The sequence below is a fragment of the Neolamprologus multifasciatus genome, chromosome 10 (assembly GCF_963576455.1).
Source record: "Neolamprologus multifasciatus chromosome 10, fNeoMul1.2, whole genome shotgun sequence".
NCBI classification, from domain to species: domain Eukaryota; kingdom Metazoa; phylum Chordata; class Actinopteri; order Cichliformes; family Cichlidae; genus Neolamprologus; species Neolamprologus multifasciatus.
In genome coordinates this window covers 2,884,917-2,905,959 of record NC_140448.1, presented here as the reverse complement: position 1 = coordinate 2,905,959, position 21,043 = coordinate 2,884,917, and the positions used below count along the sequence as shown (strand labels likewise).

Here is a 21,043-nt window from a genome sequence, read left to right as displayed (position 1 = left end):
AAAAGCTTAGAAATATGGTATCTAACCAGATTCTTACTCTGGATGGCATTACGTTGGCCTCCAGTAACACTGTGAGGAACCTTGGAGTCATTTTTGACCAGGATATGTCCTTCAACGCACATATTAAACAAATATGTAAGACTGCGTTCTTCCATTTGCGCAACATCTCTAAAATTAGAAATATCCTGTCTCAGAGTGACGCTGAAAAACTAGTTCATGCATTTATTACTTCCAGGCTAGACTACTGCAATTCATTATTATCAGGATGTCCAAAAAACTCACTGAAAAGCCTTCAGTTAATCCAAAATGCTGCAGCAAGAGTACTGACAGGGACTAGAAAGAGAGAGCATATTTCTCCTGTTTTGGCTTCCCTTCATTGGCTTCCTGTTAAATCCAGAATTGAATTCAAAATCCTGCTCCTCACATACAAGGTCTTAAATAATCAGGCCCCATCTTATCTTAATGACCTTGTAGTACCATATCACCCTATTAGAGCACTTCGCTCTCGCTCTGCAGGCCTACTTGTTGTTCCTAGAGTATTTAAAAGTAGAATGGGAGGGAGAGCCTTCAGTTTTCAGGCCCCTCTTCTGTGGAACCAGCTTCCAGTTTGGATTCGGGAGACAGACACTATCTCTACTTTTAAGATTAGGCTTAAAACCTTCCTTTTTGCTAAAGCATATAGTTAGGGCTGGACCAGGTGACCCTGAATCCTCCCTTAGTTATGCTGCAATAGATGTAGGCTGCCGGGGGATTCCCATGATGCATTGAGTTTTTCCTTTCCAGTCACCTTTCTCACTCACTATGTATTAACAGACCTCTCTGTATTGAATCGTATCTGTTATTAATCTCTGTCTCTCTTCCACAGCATGTCTTTATCCTGTCTTCCTTCTCTCACCCCAACCGGTCGCAGCAGATGGCCCCGCCCCTCCCTGAGCCTGGTTCTGCCGGAGGTTTCTTCCTGTTAAAAGGGAGTTTTTCCTTCCCACTGTCGCCAAAGTGCTTGCTCATAGGGGGTCATATGATTGTTGGGCTTTTCTCTGTATCTATGAAGCGCCTTGAGGCGACATTTGTTGTGATTTGGCGCTATATAAATAAAATTGAATTGAATTGAATTGAATTAAAGTGCATATTCTTAAGAACAACAAGACAGGTCTTTGTATGGAGGTGTTCCAAGTGGCAGCCTTTAACTTTAAGCTGAGGCAATTTTGGGGTGAAGCAGGGAGTGGACTGGATATAAAAAACAGTTCAAATTTTCAAAGGAGCAGAAGACCGTGTAGTCTATTGTTAAAGGATACCAGTTCATCAGAAACAGATAAACTGGGTCTATCATGCATGCTGTCAATTCCACTGGAAAAGGCAGTTGTATCAATGTTTTTAATGTTGCAATATGAAACAGAGTGAAAAGAGTTTGTTTTAGATAATAACATTAAAAAACAGCTTATAGACTGATATAGAGGTCAGATGTTACTCAGTTCTGAGGAATAACAGAACAACAGATAAGGCTAAAAATATGAACTTAAGAGTGGATAGGAAAAATCTAATTGCTCCAGGCCAAAACTATTGAGATGATGTGAAATCCCCTGTAAGATTATTAGTGATAGTCCATATGTACATTAAAATCATCCAGCAGAAAAACATTTCAGGACATGGAACAGACTGAATTAGCAAACTCAGAAAATTCACTTAAGAAGTCCTTGTTCAACTTGGGTAGGCGATAGACTTATCAAGTATAGTGGGAGTCTATTGTAAAACAATGGACTCAAATGAGGCATAGTTTTAGATTTTTTTCTACTTTCCACTCATTGTAGAGTATCAAGAGACCAGCACCACAACCACGCTCATACATACTCCCCTGCCCATGGAGAATAACAACAGGTGACTACTGTGGAGAAGATGAAACCATTGTTTTATTACACCAGATTCTTACTAGGATGGCATTACATTGACCTCCAGTAACACTGAAGAATCTAGGAGTCGTTTTTGACCAGAACATGTCCTTCAGTGTGCGTATTAAATGAATATGCAGGACTGCTGACTTACACGTGTGCAATAAAGGAATGATTTCAGTTTATTCGACTGAAATCATGCCGCTCTCGTCTATTCCCAGTCACTTCTGGTGTTCCCCAAGGCTCGGTCTTAGGCCCTCTAGTCTTCATAATAGGAGGAGCACCTCCTGACCTTTCTGATCTGTTAAGCATTACTTCTTCTGCCCGCTCACTTCGATCTTCTTCTATCCAACTTGCTCTGCCTTCTTTGGCCTCACCACTATGGGAAGCAAAGCCTTCAGCTGCTCTGCTCCCAGCCTGCTGGAAATCCCAACTCAAAACCCATCTGTTCAAATCTGCATATTCACTGTAAACTAATTATTTTATCTTGTGCTTTTTGTTTTTTTATTCATTGTCATTGTTCTATTATGTGTCTTATTCTATATTAAGTGTTATTGGGTGTCTTGAAAGGTGCTTTTAAATAAATAATGTGGTTCCTGGAGTATTTAAAAGCAGAATGGGAGGCAGAGCCTTCAGCTTCCAGGCCCCACTTCTGTAGAACCAGCTCCAGTTTGGACTCAGGAGACAGACACTATCTCTACTTTTAAGATTAGGCTTCAAACTTTCCTTTTTTTAAAAAGCATAAAGGTTGGATCAGGTTATCCAGAATCCTCCCTTAGTTACACTGCAATAGGTCGAGGGATTCCCACGATGCACTGTTTGTTCTTTACTCAGCTTTTTCACCACTCTGCATTTAATCATTACTTACTCTCAGCATGTCTTGTCCTGTTCTTCCTGTTGAAAATGGGTTTTTCCTTCCCACTCTCCCAAAGCGCTTGCTCATAGGGGCTCATCTGATTTCTGGGGTTTTCTCTGTATTATTGAAGAGTCTCTACCTTGCATTATAAAGTACCTTGAGGCGACTGTTGTGAGGTTGTTGCACTATATAAATAAAATTGAACTAAGTAGCCATATTCCATTTTCCAAGAGACTAAGCTGTTGATAGGATTTGAGTTCTTATTTTCCCTTTGAGGCCAAGTGGTGCTAGAGTTTTGTAGTTTGATTTTTTTTTTTTACATGTGTGACTGTCAAGCAAAATCTGCCTGGTTTGCGCTATGGTGGGGGACATAAATGCCTTCTCGGTTGTGTCAGCAAATGCATCCAGTGTGTTAAAAAAACAATAAATGAATAAAAACTGTAAAAATCCTTTGTGAATAAAAAAGTGGCTTCAAGTATCTTATAACATTTTGGTCCAGTTTCCACACTGGCAGTAATTCATCATGGTGGTCTCAGTCCCAGTAGTGTGAAATTTGGGGCATATCTGGGTCCCAAACCACGGGGTCTGGTTGGCCACTCTGCTTAATCTGGGCCTCGTGCTCTACCTTTGACACTAGTACTGCCGCCCACAGTCTGCTCTGGTTTGTGTGGGCTGGGTCTGCCCACCTTGTCCTCATTTGGGCCGCAAAGGAGCATGTTTGCTGGGGTATAAGATTTTTTATTAGTCCTTTATTTATCCAGGTAAAAAATCTCATTGAGATTAAAAATCTCATTTCCAAGAGAGACCTGGCATCATGGCAACAAAAAACACATACCACATAGGTATATAACATTTAAAACAAATACAATATCCCATACAAACATGTGTAAAATATACAATAACAGATCAAATTAAGAGTACATTAAAAACAATCACACTACATTAAAAACAATCAGACTTAAAGTCAAAGCAGCTTGCAAAGAAAAGCGTCTGGACTTCTTTAAGTTGCTTGAAGACGTTTCACCTCTCATCCGAGAAGCTTCTTCAGTAGAACTGAAGTAGCTTCTCGGATGAGAGGTGAAACGTCTTCAAGCAACTTAAAGAAGTCCAGACGCTTTTCTTTGCAAGCTCCTTTGACTACAATGACCTGGATGACTGAGAACCTTCACAGACAATCAGACTTAAACTCTCCCAAGGTAACCAATTCTGATAATTTCAGTTCCTTCTGCAGATTATTCCAGGAAGCAGGGGCAGCATATTTAAAAGCCTTTTTCCCCAATTCTGTTCTGATTTTTGGGACAATCAATTGTATGCTTTTGTTCGAACGAAGGCTGAATTGGTTGTGTTTTTTACACATATAAACACATAAAGATTGCAATGTTTATATTGTTAAAGAATAATTTTGAAAGAGTGGTATCTTGTCAGAGTGAAGCCATTACTACTTATGCCTAAAAGAATACAAAGCTCAACAAATGAAAGCCAGATCAGGTCATCTATATTGGTAGAAAAGCATTTTTTGTCCAGCTTTGCACATTTTCTGCATTTTTGAATGATGTGATTTGTTGTTTTCATCTTGAGGAGCCACAGTAACCAGTGTCATGAGCAGTAAAGCTGTAGCATTATTAATCAAAATAATCACCTTCTGGAGGAGCAAACTCTTGGTGACTGTTCTGCACTGAGCTAGGCTTTAAGTGTAAGCAACATACTTAAGATGGAAACCTGTGGCATGTTACAGAAGTAACAATGTGTTTTATTATAAATAAAATGTCAGAAAAGATTTAACTTTATCACTCTACTGCAGGGGTGTCAAACTCCAGGCCTCGAGGGCTGGTGTCCTGCAGGTTTTAGATCTCACCCTGGGTCAACACACCTGAATCACATGATTAGTTCATTACCAGGCCTCTGGAGAACTTCAAGACATGTTGAGGAGGTCATTTAGCGATTTAAATCAGCTGTGTTGGATCAAGGACACATCTAAAACCTGCAGGACACCGGCCCTCGAGGCCTGGAGTTCGACACCTGTGCTCTACTGAATCTGCTAAGCCATAAAAACAAACAAACCAATCAGCTAACCTCCTTGACACAGGGAAAGATCAAATCACACAAAAACAGGATATAAATATGATGTCCTTTATTACCTGTAAATAACTGTACACTGTCATCATGTCAGAATTCAGCCTTTTTTACAACTATACCATGAAGCAGACCTGAGCAGTTACATGACTTCTGAAACCAGTGTCTCTCATCAGCCTCCAGGAAGATGAACCCCTGAGAAAAATCGTCACGTTGCACCTTCAAGAGATTTCATTCTGAACCACTAGGATTTACACGTGAGGAGAAAAATGCAATACATTTGTTAATCTGAGGGTGTCTGCATTATACACTCCAGTTTCTGAGCTGGAGCCTCATTGTCTTCAGTGTGTTGTGCTCTCGCTGACTCCACCTCCGAGCTGGCCATTAGCGCTGACACCCTTTGTGTGAGCCGCTCAAGGACCAAATCAGCGGTGCTGGAGAGACTGTGCTGCAAAGACAAAGGGGAGTGAAATAATGAGTGTCTGCAGGGCTGACAACGCTAACGTGTGGATTAAGATATTTATTTTTCCACAAGCAGATCATTTTCTCTGGAGCTTAATATGGATGCTTTCTCATTCCAGCTGCTCAGTGATGAAGAACAGCACTTGAATCACAAAAGCTCATTCTGAAGGCGAAATCCCACTAAAATCATTAATGAAGGCATAAACGTGAGCTAAAAACCACATGAAATCATTTCCCTTTTAAAGTTCTGCAGCTGGCAACTCGATGTCAGCTCAAATACTTCTTCTTAGCTCGAGTTCAGCAGACGGTGACCATGACTGTACCATGACTGTCACACAGGTTTCAGCTACAAACCTGTAAGATGTGCAGTCCCTTCAGTGTCAGAACAGCCAGCTCTCTCAAACCATCTGCAGTTAAATCCAAGTATATGAGGGACAGCAAAGGACTCTTGAAGCTCCGTCTCCACTGCAGCTGAAACTGTCCATTTTGTCCACTTCCCATGGGCTGGAATTTATAACACAGCAATTCCTGCATTACAGAAAAGGAGGATTTATATATAAATCTTAGAGCAGGGCGATATGACCAAAAATATTTATCACGATATACATTTGAAAATTTGCGATAACGATATAACTGACGATATAATTGACACGAGACAAAATACTTTACAACTCCTCAACTTTATTAGTGCAAAAAAAAAAAAATCAATGTATTTTCACTTAAACAAGCAGCTGTTTTAAGTGCATTAAAGTTATATAAAAATTTGCAGTGCAAATGCAAATCCTTGCTGACAGTTTAACCAAAAGGCATTTCCAGTGGAAACTGGCCGACATATCCTCAGCATAACCATGTATAATATCCACAACACTTAAAAAGAGGTTATACACACACAATACGGTAATATTATGTTGAAGCACAGTACGTATCACTCCACGAGGCTCCACCTACGATAGCCGTAATGCTCCGACAATCCATCAAGCGGTGCGGCTTCGTAGCTTAGCAAAATCATACCGAAACATTTGACAGATTTTCGAGCGCCGTGTACATAAAATCGTTTCCAGGTCAGTAAACACAACCAGAGTTCATACATAAGGCACACGGGATTATAAGGGGCTCTGTCGATTTTCAGAAAAATCAAAGGATTGATTTTAAGTGTGCCGTATTTTCCAAACAACACGGTAATAACGACGGCCCGCTAGCATGCGCTACCAAAAATAGTGCTTTGTTGTGTATCTGACAGACAAAAGCTAAACCAGTTCCACACCACTGAAGTTGCAGCATTTTTACAAACCAATTCTGGTTCATCGTTTCATTCAACGATCCACTTTCGCTCTTCTCATTCTGCGTCGCCGCCATGTGCCTATGTTAACAAAGGCACTGTGCATGCGCGTTTTACCCAAATTCTATCGCGATATCTCATTTTCCTATCGTTGCCCAACATTACACCGGTATTACCATGAATGGTATGATATAGCCCAGCCCTAATAACTCTATCATTTTAAATCAAAAAACAAAACCTATAATCTTTCCCTTTCAATCATACTCACTTCCTCTGTACCTACTTTGCCACTTTATTCATGAGCAGATCTTCTATATTCTTACAATCAGAAAATCCCATGAAGACAGAAAGCTGTTAGTGTATCCTGCTAACGATACGGTGCCTATGTTTCATTTATTCCTCTGAGCCAGCGAGGTCCATTAATATTCAAAAACTATTAAAAACAGATCAAGAAGTCACAACAATGCACTGGCTCATATTTCCCTTCTTTGCTGTGAACAAACAGTTTGTTTTGAGTCAATCCCACACATCCACAGCATCCTGCTGGTGAAACTAATCACCAGAGTAGAAATGATTTTTCTACAGCTACAAGTAGTTCAATAAATGCACTCCTTTTTTCCCAGTTAAGACCTACAATAAGTAGCATTTCCATGAAATGACTGAGCCTTTATCTTAAGTGGCAAACAGTGAAAAAGATTTGTGTTCAATGGCAACCATCAATCATGGAGCTAAGGGCTTCAGGCCAAGGGTTTAAGTGTTAAGAGATGGATAAATACATTGACTTTTATTAAAAAAGTAAAATTAAATAAATAAATAAAATACAGACTATTCATTAGTAAAGGTCTTACCTGTCCATATGTGCCCAACAGCACCTCCTTCTGCCCATCAAAATCCAGATCGATGACCAGAGCACAAACTACTGCATCCCACTGGTCACTTTCCAAGAGGCATGTGGCCTGGGACAAACCGTGCTTCTGGACATCTCTGCAATAAAAGACATGCAACAAAAAAAAACAACTACAATTTCTTCGTCTTCAGAGAGAAAGCAAAACTGCACAAAACCATTCATTTGTCTCTGACCTGTACACAACTGCCATCTCTATGGTACTGGCCACTAGTAGGTTATAGCTTTCCATTTCCACACCTGGAAAAGAAAAAGAAACGGACAATCTTGAGGTGCGCTGCAGATTCACAAAGTGAAGCAGAGATCAGATGTAACAGTGTAGTATCGTACCGGCCTCTGTGTGGAAGCTCAGAGGGAACAGCAGCACGGTAGAGATTGGACTGTCAAACTGGACCCGCCAGCTCTGCAAAACCTCTGATATAAACACACACAAACACAAATACAGAAACACACTTGGAGTCATCAATGATAGAGCCAAAGTGATGGATAGACACACCCATAAACTTAATATTGCATGGACGTAATAAGGATTTGGCTTCTTTTAACATACTTCAACAAATCTTTAATAGAACTAGACAACGTTTTATTGTAGAGAGTATTGTATGGTGGAATTTAACCTATGTTGTGCTACTTGTGGGAAAGAATCTAATTTAACATTTTAAAGATTTATAGTCAAGAACTCTCACTCTGGTCCTGATGACAAGTGTCATGTCTGGGCAAAACCAGACACCTCTCACCACCTTGCCAATAACATCCCTAAAGTGAAGCATGGTGGTGGCTGCATCATGCCATGCAGCAGGAACTGGGAGACCAGTCGAGGGAAAGATGAATGTATCGATATACAGAGCCATTCCTGGTGATAACCAGAGTGGTCTGGACCTCAGGCTGAGAGTAGATTCATCTTCCAGCAGGACAACAACCCTAAACACAGCCTCCATAACAAAGGAGTAGCTTTGGGTGAGTGACCCAGCCAGAGCCCAGACTTTTATCCGATTGAAAGAGAATGGATTTGAAAATAGCAGTGAACCAACACTCCAACCTGTTGGAGCTTGAGCGATTCTGTAAGAAGAACGGGAGAAACTTCTCAAAAATAGGTGTGCTAGCTTGTAGCATCATACTGAAAAAGACTTGAGACTGCAATTGCTGCCAAAGGTGCTTCAACAAAGTACTGAACAAAGGCTGTGAATACTTACATGTACATCCATGTCATATTTTTGGTTTTTCACCTTGTGATTATGCACAATTTTGAGGTGAAAAATGAATTTCATTTATTTTTGGAATAAGGCTGTAATGTAACAAAATGTGTAACAAGTGAAGTTGTGAATACTTTTCGGATGCACTGTGTGTTCAGCATTCCTGCAGAGAAGCCGGGAGTTCAGTTTGACTAAGTCAGTGGTGGTTAAGGAATCATGAGACAGTCGTGTGATGGAGCGACTCTAAGAGGAACGTTCAAGTACGTTCCACTCGCCTCACCTAGCTCAGTCTGGCTGACCACAGCTAGTCCAACACAGCCATTCTGACAGCCAAACACCGAGAGCCGCCGGCCTCCAGCTATGCTCAGTATATCCATCCATAACACACTGCAGAGAGAGAAGGAAACAAAAACGTGTTTACAGATGATACGTGTGTTTTTTTTCTCGTATCGATAACTAAACAATGAAAGTATTTACTCAACTATCATAGTTTGCTTCCAAGAAGCCAAACGTTCTTGTCATTGTTAAAGTAGACACACTTGTTCAGGCTTTCTGGAAGTCATTCAAACTTTTTCTTTGGACACTGGCTACTTTTCCCTTTTTTCAGAGAAATGCTTTTGTTTGTTAAGCTGTTATTATTATGCTGAATAAACAACAGCTTGATTAAAACTCAAGGGATGAATCTTTGCTTTCTACACATAATAGACAACTTAGTAAAAAACTCATTTTAACTTGTATCATTAGACAGTTCGTTACTAGCGGCCCATCACAAAAAATACAAATTGCTCTCAGTTCATTAGTTTAATCTTTGGAAAATTTCCAGAGATGTGCCTGACAGTTCGACAGGCATGAAATTATATTTTTGTGCCAACGAGGTGATTCCCAAAGAGCTACAGTACTGGGAATAATTATTTGGCCTCTTCCTGATTACTTAGCTTTGCGTAAATCTATCATACTTAAATGTTTCAAATCATCAAAGGAATTTTTATATTCAAAGATAACCGGAGGAAATGCAAAACTCAGTTTTTAAATTATGAATTTAATTTATTTTATGAAGAAAAAAACTATTCAAACCTACCTGAGCTGTCGGAAAAAGAAAGGAAAGCGCCTGGCACTCTCGGAGTAATTTGGGTAGGAAGGTTCCTGCTATTGCAGGTTTTTTCTATTTGTTAATAATGGCTCTCACTGTGATTTGCTGAAGTCCCACATCTTTGGAAATGTCTTTTTTACACTTCCCAGACTGACAGATATCAGTGACTTTGTTTTTCATCTCTTGCTGAGTTTCTTTAGGTCCTGACATGATGAGCTGCTTTTTCTTTCAGAGCTCTTTTTCACAGTAAATCTATTCATTTCATTTTGTTGCCTGGTGTATAACAATGATCACTTTATGAGTTTCAGTATTATCTGTATTTATTTGTTTCTCGTTAAATCATTATTGTATGGGAGGTGTCAGGCAGGTATTACACAACAAATCCAACATTTTTTGAAGGCACTGAGCAAAGAACAAGACCAAAAACTGAAGACTTTCCCCACACTGAGGGTGTGAATGCTTGTCTCTCTGTGTTAGCCCTGCTGCAGGTTGGCAACCAGTCTAGCGTGTAGCTGCATCTTGCCCTATGGGAGCTGCCTCAAGCCTCGTCGTGACCCTTAATCGGATAAGTGGAAAAAGATTGGATGATAGATCTGAAACATGTGGGACTTGTCTCCGTCTCATTGTTCAACTCTCAGTGTTGCTGACTGTTATTATATGCACCATCCTCTTCGTAACTTCGTATCTTAAAACATTCTTTCCACATTTCCATGCTTCCTTCGTTACTCAAACTTCAGTAAATGACACTATAATGACATTATCGTTCTTGTGCATAGTAATAGACCTGCTAACTGACTACAAACAAACTGTACAAGCAGTGATCAGAACAGTAAGCTGGATAATGTGGGAAATCATGAATCTGATTAACAGAGAAACACATAAGGCTCATCCCTCATCAAACCCAATCAGCCCAGCGGCCACATCCAGAGAGATGAGAGCTGAAGGGACTCACTTGCTGGGAAGCTGCTGCAGCTCGGGGAAGAGTCTCTCCACTGGCTGCTCTTCAAACTGATGCAAGGAGGCGTTCTGTTAGACACAAGAGAGTCAAGCTGAATGCAACGCTGATGTTTGCATGATCAAAGTAAACATCTTCAGATATACAAAGTTACAACAGATTACAATCATATTTTATCTCCAATGCTTCCTGTAGTATTAGTTCTGTTGCATGCATCTATATGGTTTCATTTTAAATTATGGAAGACGATTTTTTTTCAGTTTTGGACTTTTTTTTCATAAAATTCTTTTAAAAATAATGTTTTTAATGATTTTTCCTGTCTGATTATATTCAGGTTCCTACGTGAACACTAAAGCAGGGTTTACTTGCTGTGATCTTTCCTCCTGTTCATGCTAGCCATAACAAAATCCCTTTATTATGTGCTTCCAGTGGAGGTGACGAGGAAGAACAAAGCACAGTTCTTGTTTCCTGCTAGTTTCCTAGCAGGAAACATACATACTAGCAGTTTCCTGCTAGTATGAGGCTTCAGAAGTATGACTGAGACAAATCCAATGGCTGTTTGGTCCAACACTCCCTCTGGAATTTCCAGGGATGGTGTCCCTGCTGAGCTGCAGTGGAGCTTAGACAACACATAGAGTGGGTTTCACAGTAAGCAGGCTCTCACTGTGGAAGACATTTTTATTTTTTGCCTCTTCTGAAAGTCTGAAGCCAGATTTTACTTTATGTTCAACAATATTTTTAAAGAAAGATGTTTGAAGATTTTTTTCCCCACTGCTTCCACTGGGAACACAAAGAGAAGCCATCCAACCGTTTATTTTCTGATGGTTAGACATGAGAGGTGATTCCCAACTAGGTCTGCCACAAACGATTATTTTGATAGTCGACTAGTCACCGATTATTTTTGCGATTAGTCGACTAATCAGATCATCATCCATTGAACGTAAAACGTACAACTTTTTGCACCAGCAGCATCTGCTCTTATATAACTATCATTAGCTTACAGCTTTAAGTGTTTAAGGTATGTGCTAACTAAAACTAAAGACAAGATGATAGTTTATTGAATTTAAATGAAGTTTGCAGATTGTTTCGGTGAAGTTTAATAAACTCCACCGGAGTATATTCTCGAGCATCTCACACTTCTGATAATCAGCTGTCTGCTTGACTTTTATTCAGCTGTGTAAAAACTATAACTTTAATCTCAGCCAAACCGATTTACTCAGGAACAAATAAAATACTGAAAATAGCCAAACAATAACATTTTTAAGTTATCTAAGTGACTTATATAAGTTTAACCTGAGTAGCAAAAAGACAGCGGTGGGTTTGAAAACGATTTGCCGGGAGTCCGGTGCTCTCACGGCTCTAGTTAGCCTAGCCCCCGGCTAACTATCGAGCTAGTGGGTAACAGACGTCTCCAAAAACGTCTGAGCGCTTTTAAAAATATGTGGTGTCTTGATAAACTGAGCAGATATTTGAGGTTTACACAGCTACATTCCCACCTGAAAATGTGTTAAACGTTTATTTTGTGACCCAGAAAGAATAATACGAGTACCATTAAAACTAACTAGCTGCCGCCATTGATGGAAACTGAGCAGGGCCGCGATGGGTCGCGCTATGAATTCTGGGACAGTTTCTTCTTCGGGGTTTAACGGCAGCTGGCATCCTTGTACATGCAGTGCTGCCATCTTCTGTTTCAGTCCGTTATTACACTCTTAAATCCTACTACTTATTCCTGCGTCTTTTGTGATCTTACAAAGCTTCAAACGACGCGTCGACTATTAAATCAGTCGTCGACGATTTTGATAGTCGACGTAATCGTGACTAGTCGACTAATCGTGGCAGCCCTATTCCCAACTCTAATGTCTGCAATCCCCTGCTTAGTCTGCTGCTACCGTGACTCGACATAATGGATAAAGGGACTTACTAGAGAATACATTGATACACAAATGAGAAGGAGACAAATATTTTAAGTTGTCATTAGAATGCACTGATCTGGTATTGTCTCTGACCTCCTTGTAAAGGTGGATCCTCTGGTCATGACCGCTTAGCAGAAACACCGTCTCACTCCCTCCTTCAGCACACTGCACTCTGACAGACAGAGGGAGAGAAGCTCACTCACATGATAAATGGTAAATGGACTGGTACTTAAATACATTATACTGCTACCTCGATATATTTCTACTTAATTTGAGCACTAAATGCTTTCTACTTCGAGTCTCACTCACCCAATCACACATTCATACAGCCTCTATCTATACCTAAGCATTTTAATTGTACTGGTACTTTAACACAGACAGAAGGAGCCAGGAGTCAAGCTACCGACACCCTGACTGGTAGACGACCTGCTCTACCTGAGAAATACATTACATTTACTATCCAGACACACACACACACACAGTCTGTACTTAAACTGCTCAGTGACTGAGCACAGCCATAAAGACACTAAAGCCCATTCATGAATATTCGTGTATTAGCTCATGAAAAATGATGGATTCCAGCTGAGAAACTGAGTCAGCCTGCAGAAACACGATGATTCAGCACAGCAATAGGATATAAAATGTGGTAACAATAGATTTAACAGTACTTGAGAAAAACATTAAATATTTAACAAGTAGCTAAAGTTGTAATGCTACAAGCCTGGAGTTGTGTTTCTGTATTTTGTAATGATTGATAATCATATAAACGGTCCACAGTTCTGCAGAATGATTATTGCGCATGTATTTTTTTATTTACTTTTAATTGTTTTCCATGTATTCTTGTTTTAAAATGTCTACAAAGCAATTTTCTGAGCTATTTTTAAGCTAAACTGTCCAACGTGAATCTAATAGACTTGGGCAGGACATCAGCTCACCTCCTGAATGTGAGCCAGGATGTATGTGTGTTATTCCTCTGCTGTCTGTTTCTATGATAACAGCAGGGGAAGCACACAGCACACAAACAAGCTTCTGCTCCCTCAACTAAAGTGGATTTTCTTCTTTGCTGGAATCCCAAACACAGGTGCCAGCATCATATTGATCAGCGTGTCATTTCATGCTGCTTGATTAGTAGGAATACGCTGCAGCAGGGCGTACACTCAGACACTGTCAGAGTTTTGGCCATTAGAACAGCCAACTCTGAACTCTTTCACTATGTAAGCAAAAACAGCATGAGCCAAGACGTCACGAATATCTTTTACATGAGTCATCTTTCACGTTGAACTGCCAAAAATCACATTTTGCATATTCAGCTTCAGTGTGAAGCCCTTACAGCCACCATCTATATTGTGCCTATTTGTCTCTTAGTAATTTCTGATTGACGCTACAGCCCAAAGATCGTCATAACCTGCAGCAGGAGATCAGGAAGAGCTCGGTTTTTTTTAATTCTTGGTTAAAACAATGTAGCAAAATCTGCAAGGTTAGTTACCATGGTGACTATAGTCAGCAAGAACTATCTTTGTACAGCAGCAAACTTACTCTGTGTGGTAAAGCTGGAAGGGCGTGAACTGCAGCTCCAGATTCAGGCAGCTCTCTGTTCAGAGAAACACGACATGATCAGGACATATCAGAGAGAGCACAACACACACGCAGACGATGCGTCGCTCACGTGCAATAGAGTCCAGGTTGAACTCTGAGCCAGGTTCATAGTCACAGTAGATATTCAGGAATGGAGTGGCTTTGTCCCCAGAGTCCTGCGAGGAGATCAGCCATGAATCAGTATGCTTCTACCATGGCACAGTTCATACTCTGATTTTAAAGTTACAATACCTTAATGAAGGTGATGCCCACCACCAGACCTCTCTTGGGTGGAGACTTGATGAAAGCATCGATTGATACGATCTCTGCATCAACTAGAAAACAGAGTCAAACCTTTTCAGCACAGAATTAACATACGACCGACAGCTTTATCATTTATTTCAGGCTTACAGAATGATTTATCTTGTTTGTTTTTCTGAAATAACAGGATAAATATTCAGAGAAAATGTTTCATTATAAGACAGAAAATCTGTTTTGTTGCGCTGCACTAATGAGAGAGAGATGCTCTCCTTCATGAAGTAAGATCTATATTGTTAACCTCCACCAATATCATCTACAGTATATTGCTCAAACCCTTTATGTTTATTTGAAAACCTTTTTTAGAATACAAAATATATTCAGCAAATACACTGTGATGTCATTTAAAAGGAAAACAAAAATGTATGCCCTCCGCAAACTCTACAGACTAGAAGAAGAAATATAAAACGTATATTAAAGCAGTAAATATTCAACATCACCATTAAAATAAAGAACACATTCATGTATCAGTTCTGAATAGTTCTTCGCCACCCTTCACACCATTTATATGAAACGCAGCAACACTTTCTCTTCTGTTGTGAAAGCATTTCATTGCTCATATCACAACGCCTTCATTTATTACCCGATTCACTTATTAAGCTCCCTGTACCACTGTATTTAAGTTTGATCACTATGGCCACGGATTATTTTTTTAATTTTGCTTTTTTTCTATTTTGTTTGATTTTCTGTCATTTGTATCTTTTTAGTGCTGTTACATTGTATTTATTCATACTGTATCCCAGCGGTCCCCAACCTTTTCTGCATCACAGACCGGTTTATGTCCGACAATATTTTCACAGACCGGCATTTAAAGTGTTGCGGAAAAATAAAATAACAACAAAATAAAACAAAAAAAAAAGATTTATTAATAACACACTGGAAAAGACCCAGGGAAACCAAGTTTACGATAAAAACGTTAAAAAAATAACGATACAAACCGATAAAAAACCCAGAAAACCATCAATTTTACACCCAAGCCTCAACTCTCGCAGCCTGGTACCAAACGACCACGGACCGGACTGGACTCGTACTGGTGCGTGGCCCAGGGGTTGGGGACCGCTGCTGTATGTGGTTGCAGGAGAATATGTATATTCTCCTTTATTTAATCTGTTTTGTTGAAGGCTGGTTTTAAAGTTTTGGCTTCTGTGACACAATAAATTCCAGTCTTCACCATAAATCAACAATCTTATCATTTTATAATAATATAGAAGGGATGCACTGATTGGGCGAAGGAAACAAAAAACCTTCATTACAATAACTGTGTCAAGTCTTCATCCTACTATCTGTGACATTTTGTCAGCCTAAAACAAACGTCCCAACAGAAAACCACGGGTGAGCTGAAATAATAAACATGACGTGAGTCAAAAAGACTAATATCAGACCATATTTGTGCATTCCTATAAGTCATTCTGAAATATACCAATCTGTACAATTGTTTAGTTGTTGCTTGAAGTGTTAAACTTTTACGTGAGTAAAATATTCAGTGCATGCAGTTTACGTTGAAACACAGTCTTTCTATTGTGTTGTGTAGCTTCCTTACCTTAAGGACGAGCTCTGTAGCAACGTCTATGTGCACATATCTGAGTATTTGAACAACAAAGGAGTAAAACAAGAGTTCTTTCCAGTCCCCACTCACTGGGGCCCCTTGAGATAGTTCGATAGCTTCATTTGAAGTCTATTGGTTGTTAAGGGGGGGAGGGGATAAAGTCTGTCAGACCTCAGAGACCCCAAAAACCAGGGGCCCCAATCATTGAACCTGTCTGTTTCTATGTGGCTTTTTTGTCATGCAAATTACTTTTTAGCCACTTACTTCCATTCACTCTTACTCCACAGGGACCATCACATGCTGGAGCCCTGACTTAACTGCAGCAGACTCCTGTACTTTGAACAGGTTTGCTGTTTACTGCACAGTATTGCCTGGATTGTGTCTTATGGTTCAGAACCAATGGGTGACAGCAGTTACGCCCTATCTGTTATGTACAGTCTATTTTCCAAACCCAGGGGTCAGTCCATAAGAAAAAGACTGTTAACACAGAGATGTTAATATACAGTCAGGTCTCTTCAAAGAGTCACACAAATGTAAGGAGTTTATACACGACAGGAGAAGGTATAAGTTGTTCTGATCCAAAAATCTACTTTGACGCATGTCTTCTATAATTTACTTGCCTTATGCCTTATGTGGCATATCAGGCGGCAAACGAACGCCACCAGGCTCGATCTTGTGCCCGGGCTTCAGCTTCTTCCAACAATATATTCGATGTCTTTAGGTCTTAATGGAATGACCTTCGCCAGGTGTTGCGGGGACGTCCTCGTGGTCTTTTACCTCCACTCGTAACCTGAGGTCAGCAAACCAAAACCTTTTAGTGGTCCCCCACACTCGTTTTAAAACCCGAGGGGACCGATCTTTCCAAGCTGTTGCACCCAGATTGTGGAATGCACTTCCCCTATTTCTACAGGGTTTGGACTCAGTGGAGACCTTCAAAAAGCAGCTAAAGACATTTTTATTTCAAAAAGCTTTTAATTAGACCAGGGTTTTCATGGTGTGTTTTATGACTGTATTATGTTTTTACCTTGTAAAGCACTTTGTGACATATGTCTGTGAAAGGTGCTATATAAATAAAGTTTACTTACTTACTTACTTTTAACACCCAGGGGTTGCCAGCGCATCGCTGTGTTTTTTTGTCTTCTATAATTGCTTTTAAGATTTTTTTTGATTTTTTTATTTTTCTTTATTTGATAGAAGATCCAGGAAATAGGAAAGGAGGTCTAGGTCTAATGTTTAACGTGTAGGAAATAGTAGAAATAAGCAAACTTGAGTTCTTGAGCACTTGACCCGTCTTTCCCCTGCGTACCTGGGATGTAAGTGAACTGAACCTCCTTGGCCACCGGTCGGATCTTCTGCTGCAGCTCCTGGTATCTGAAACACACCACCTTCCCCTTGAGAGTGGCCGCTAACAGCTCCTGCTCCCCGGCCTGACACAGCCCGTAAATGTTGCTCTGCGACGGGAAGCGGCTGAAACTGTCCTCCACGAAGGGATACGACTCTCGGAGCATCTTGCAGGATACAAGCACAGTCACTGGTTTATATTAAGATTTGTATTAAACATTTAGACTTTTCCCCGTTCATGCTTGTTTAGTGGCTGCAGAGCCCTCAAACTCCACAACAATGAGTTGGATTAAAAATGTTCCCGCTCGTTCATTTCGAAATTCAGCTAACACTCTCCACAAATTGCATGTCGACGCTAAATTAACTCAGTTAATATTATTTTATTCTGATATCACATATCCTCTAACGAGTGTCTCTAAGATATAATAAACAACTTGAATAGCCATAGACAATACGCATGAAGAAAAACATCCGGGTTTGACCCGAGCTGCGTTCACGTTCATTGGAAATATGGGATTTAATATCTATAAGGGGCTCAGGGGAGAGAAAACCCGGGCCACTGTGGATGAAACCGCTATCGGAATAATTGAAAATATTGCTATATTTTAGAAAGTAATTTTAAGGTAGATTTGTCGTTGTTCCTCTTAAATTTCTTCATTCTGTGGTCAAAACACAGCTGCCAGCTGACATTTTACGTGCATTTAAAATGTCACACATCCTTTACAGAGTAAAATCAGCCATAATTTTTGAGGAACAAAAACGCTTAAATTGGTTGTAATTTAATATAAGACTTCTCCCAGTTTGGTTTAATTCTCCCACTTTACTACGCCATGAAAGGCAGCGCGTGGCTTTTTTTCTTCGTGTAGTAAACGGGTGACAGATTCAGTGCATCGCTTGTATCGTGCTGCCATCTAGTGGCACTAAATGCCTCCTCTTTAAACAAGAAAGCATGTGCTGAAGTTTTTTTTTGTCTGAGATTTTAATTTTCTGGTTGCATTTATTTCCGTTCTAAAAGTTTATTTTTCCACGTACACCTTTGACAATTCCTGACTCAGTATTATTATATGCATGTGTGTTTAATTAATGATTGCTGCAACAAAACAATTAGTTGCATGAATACATTGATGGTCAACCACCAGAGGTCAGAGCTAACTCACTCATGCAGATGAAGAAATTCCAGAGATGCGTAGTGCGGTGATTAGCACTGACCTCTGCTCAAATCCAGGCAGTGGGTTCTGCTTCCTCCTACAGTCCAAAAACACGCGTGGGTTTAGGTTAATTTGTGATTCTGAATTGGCTCTAGGCGTGAATGGTTGTCTGTGTGTTATCCAGGCGTGCGGCTTGGGTCTGTCCCAAGGGGTACACAACGAAGGAACAACTTGCTCTGCTAAAACAGGCTTTCTGGTGATTTCTAAGGCGGAGGGTGAACATTAGAGCTCTAAACATTTAAGGATATTGTCTCACAGCATAATAAATGAGATGTGGGAACCGCCTTAGTTTACCTGCAGATCAAAGTGAAAATGATTTGATTGATGGACAGAACATGTATTTTTAGTGTGTCCTGTGCACTGTGAGCTGCTGTTCGAGCAGTCTAAAATATACTCAACAGCAGATTAAAATCATGCCGATATTTTCTGCATCACCGAATTAATGCACCCAGTCAAGTTAGAAATTAGGAAGCTATACAATTCGTGCATATAACTCGTATTCCCCATCAGAGACTCGATAATGCATCTAAACATGCTGTAAATAACAGAATAAGTGAAAAGGGGACTTCCAGCAGACTTTAAACCCAAACTCGGAACACATCCTGCTGCAGATCAGGTTGTGTTCAGTAAAGGTTAGCACAATGATTTAATGTTTCTTTTATGCCCGAGGATTTATCTAAGCTTCAGCGTCTGAATGATTGCTTAGATTTGACCAAACGTTGGATGGCTGCAAATTTCCTCCAACTCAACGAGGGGAAAACCGAAGTCCTCGTATGCGCAACTGATAGGTTTCTATCGCAGATAGTGAAAGCCCATGGTCCTCTCTCACTTTATGTTAAATCCTCTATCAGGAATTTAGGTGTCACCTTTGACTCGAGTCTCACATTGGATGGGCATGTGAAATCTCTGGTTCGGTCTTGTTTTTATCATTTAAGAAATGTGGCTAAGCTAAGCCCGATGTTATCTCGCTCTGAACTCGAGATTGTTATACATGCATTTATTTTGTCACGCTTGGATTATTGTAATTCGCTGTTTATGTGTCTAACCAAAGGTTCTCTGGATCGTCTGCAGGTTGTGCAAAACGCTGCAGCGAGGCTTTTGACAAAATACTCACATGTGACACTGTTATTATCTCAGTTACACTGGCTTCCTGTTAAATTTAGAGTCGATTTTAAGATCCTGGTCTTGACCTACAGAGCTGTGCACGGACTGGCACCTGCCTACATCTTTGATCTGCTACAGCCCGATGTCCCTAGCAGGTCTTTGAGGTCATCTGATCAGGGCTTACTTGCTATAAAAAATACTAAGAGGAGGACTAAGGGTGACAGAGCTTTTGCCACTGTGGCCCCGGGACTGTGGACTCTCTCCCCCAAACATTGAGAACTGTGGACTCAGTAGCTGTTTTTAAAAAACAACTAAAAACTCACCTTTTTAAAACTGCTTTTGGTAAAAAAAAAAAAAAAAAAAAAAAATTGCCTGTTTTATTTTCTCTTTTTAAATCTTTTTATGACTTGTAATCTTATGTGCAGCACTTGTCTTGAAAGGTGCTATATAAATAAAAATTTATTTATTTATTTATTTAAAAAAAACAAGAACAATGGGGTATCTATCTATCGTCCTCCTCCCAATCTGATTTACTCCTGAGGAATGTAGAGAAGACTAAACGGCAGGTCAAAGTCTCCTGAGTTTATGTTATTTAAAGCAAAATTGGTATTTGTTCAAACCATATAAAGTCCAACCAGCATTGTGCTTTTCTAATGTAGAAATTTTAAGAAACCAGCCCAGGTAGGTCAAAGCATTTCACTGAGAATTGAGTGGAAGAAGAAGGCTGTGTATATAGTAGACACACATGAGAGTTATTAATCAATAATTCATTTATTAATTATTACTTTTAATCAATTAGCTTAGATGAAGCTGAAGCGCAGATTAGTTTGTTCTTGCCTGATCTGTAATCACATTTGTTTGAGCGACTGAAGGATGAGAAGTCACCGATTCAACTGAAAACTATTTCTTCAATTATTTCTTGAAATATTAGATTAGACGAACCAAAACATCAGACCATCGTTTTTAAGGCGATTTTTCACCTTATCCATAAGAAAGCAAACTGTCCAGAGGTTATAAGCTGCGTCTGTGCAGCAGCATCAATAACGAACTGCTTTGCACAAACCGACGTTATTAAAGCTTCATATTTAATTAGTTTGAATCTTTATTTTGTTTTTAAGTTTAGATTTCAGTTCAGTTTGGCTTTAGCTTTTTTCACAGTGAATTTGTTCATTTAGTTGTTTGGTGCTCAGCAATGATCCCTTTCATGAGTTTCAGTATTATTTTTATTTATTTGTTTCTACTTAAATCATTATTTAAGGAGAAACGGACAGAAGTTCAGAAAAGGTATTACACCGCAAAGTCAACATTTTATGAAATGCTTTGTTGCGCTCACCAACTTT

General features: G+C 39.8%; 1 protein-coding gene and 1 long non-coding RNA gene across 2 annotated transcripts in view; one reads left to right on the top strand and one right to left on the bottom strand.

The window, feature by feature from the left end:
* Positions 1-21,043, top strand: part of LOC146509341 (uncharacterized) — a 236,846-nt gene that overhangs the window by 113,171 nt on the left and 102,632 nt on the right. The window lies entirely within an intron of this gene.
* On the bottom strand, positions 4,859-19,021 carry kptn (kaptin (actin binding protein)). The gene is made up of 12 exons (XM_085175257.1): positions 17,357-19,021; positions 14,439-14,521; positions 14,278-14,362; positions 14,148-14,202; positions 12,705-12,783; positions 10,696-10,769; positions 8,934-9,040; positions 7,791-7,874; positions 7,637-7,700; positions 7,405-7,540; positions 5,632-5,805; positions 4,859-5,263 (listed from the first exon to the last, which is right to left on the bottom strand). The coding sequence occupies exons 1-12, from the start codon at positions 17,556-17,558 to the stop codon at positions 5,099-5,101; spliced, it is 1,308 nt and encodes a 435-aa protein (XP_085031383.1). The 5' UTR covers positions 17,559-19,021; the 3' UTR covers positions 4,859-5,098.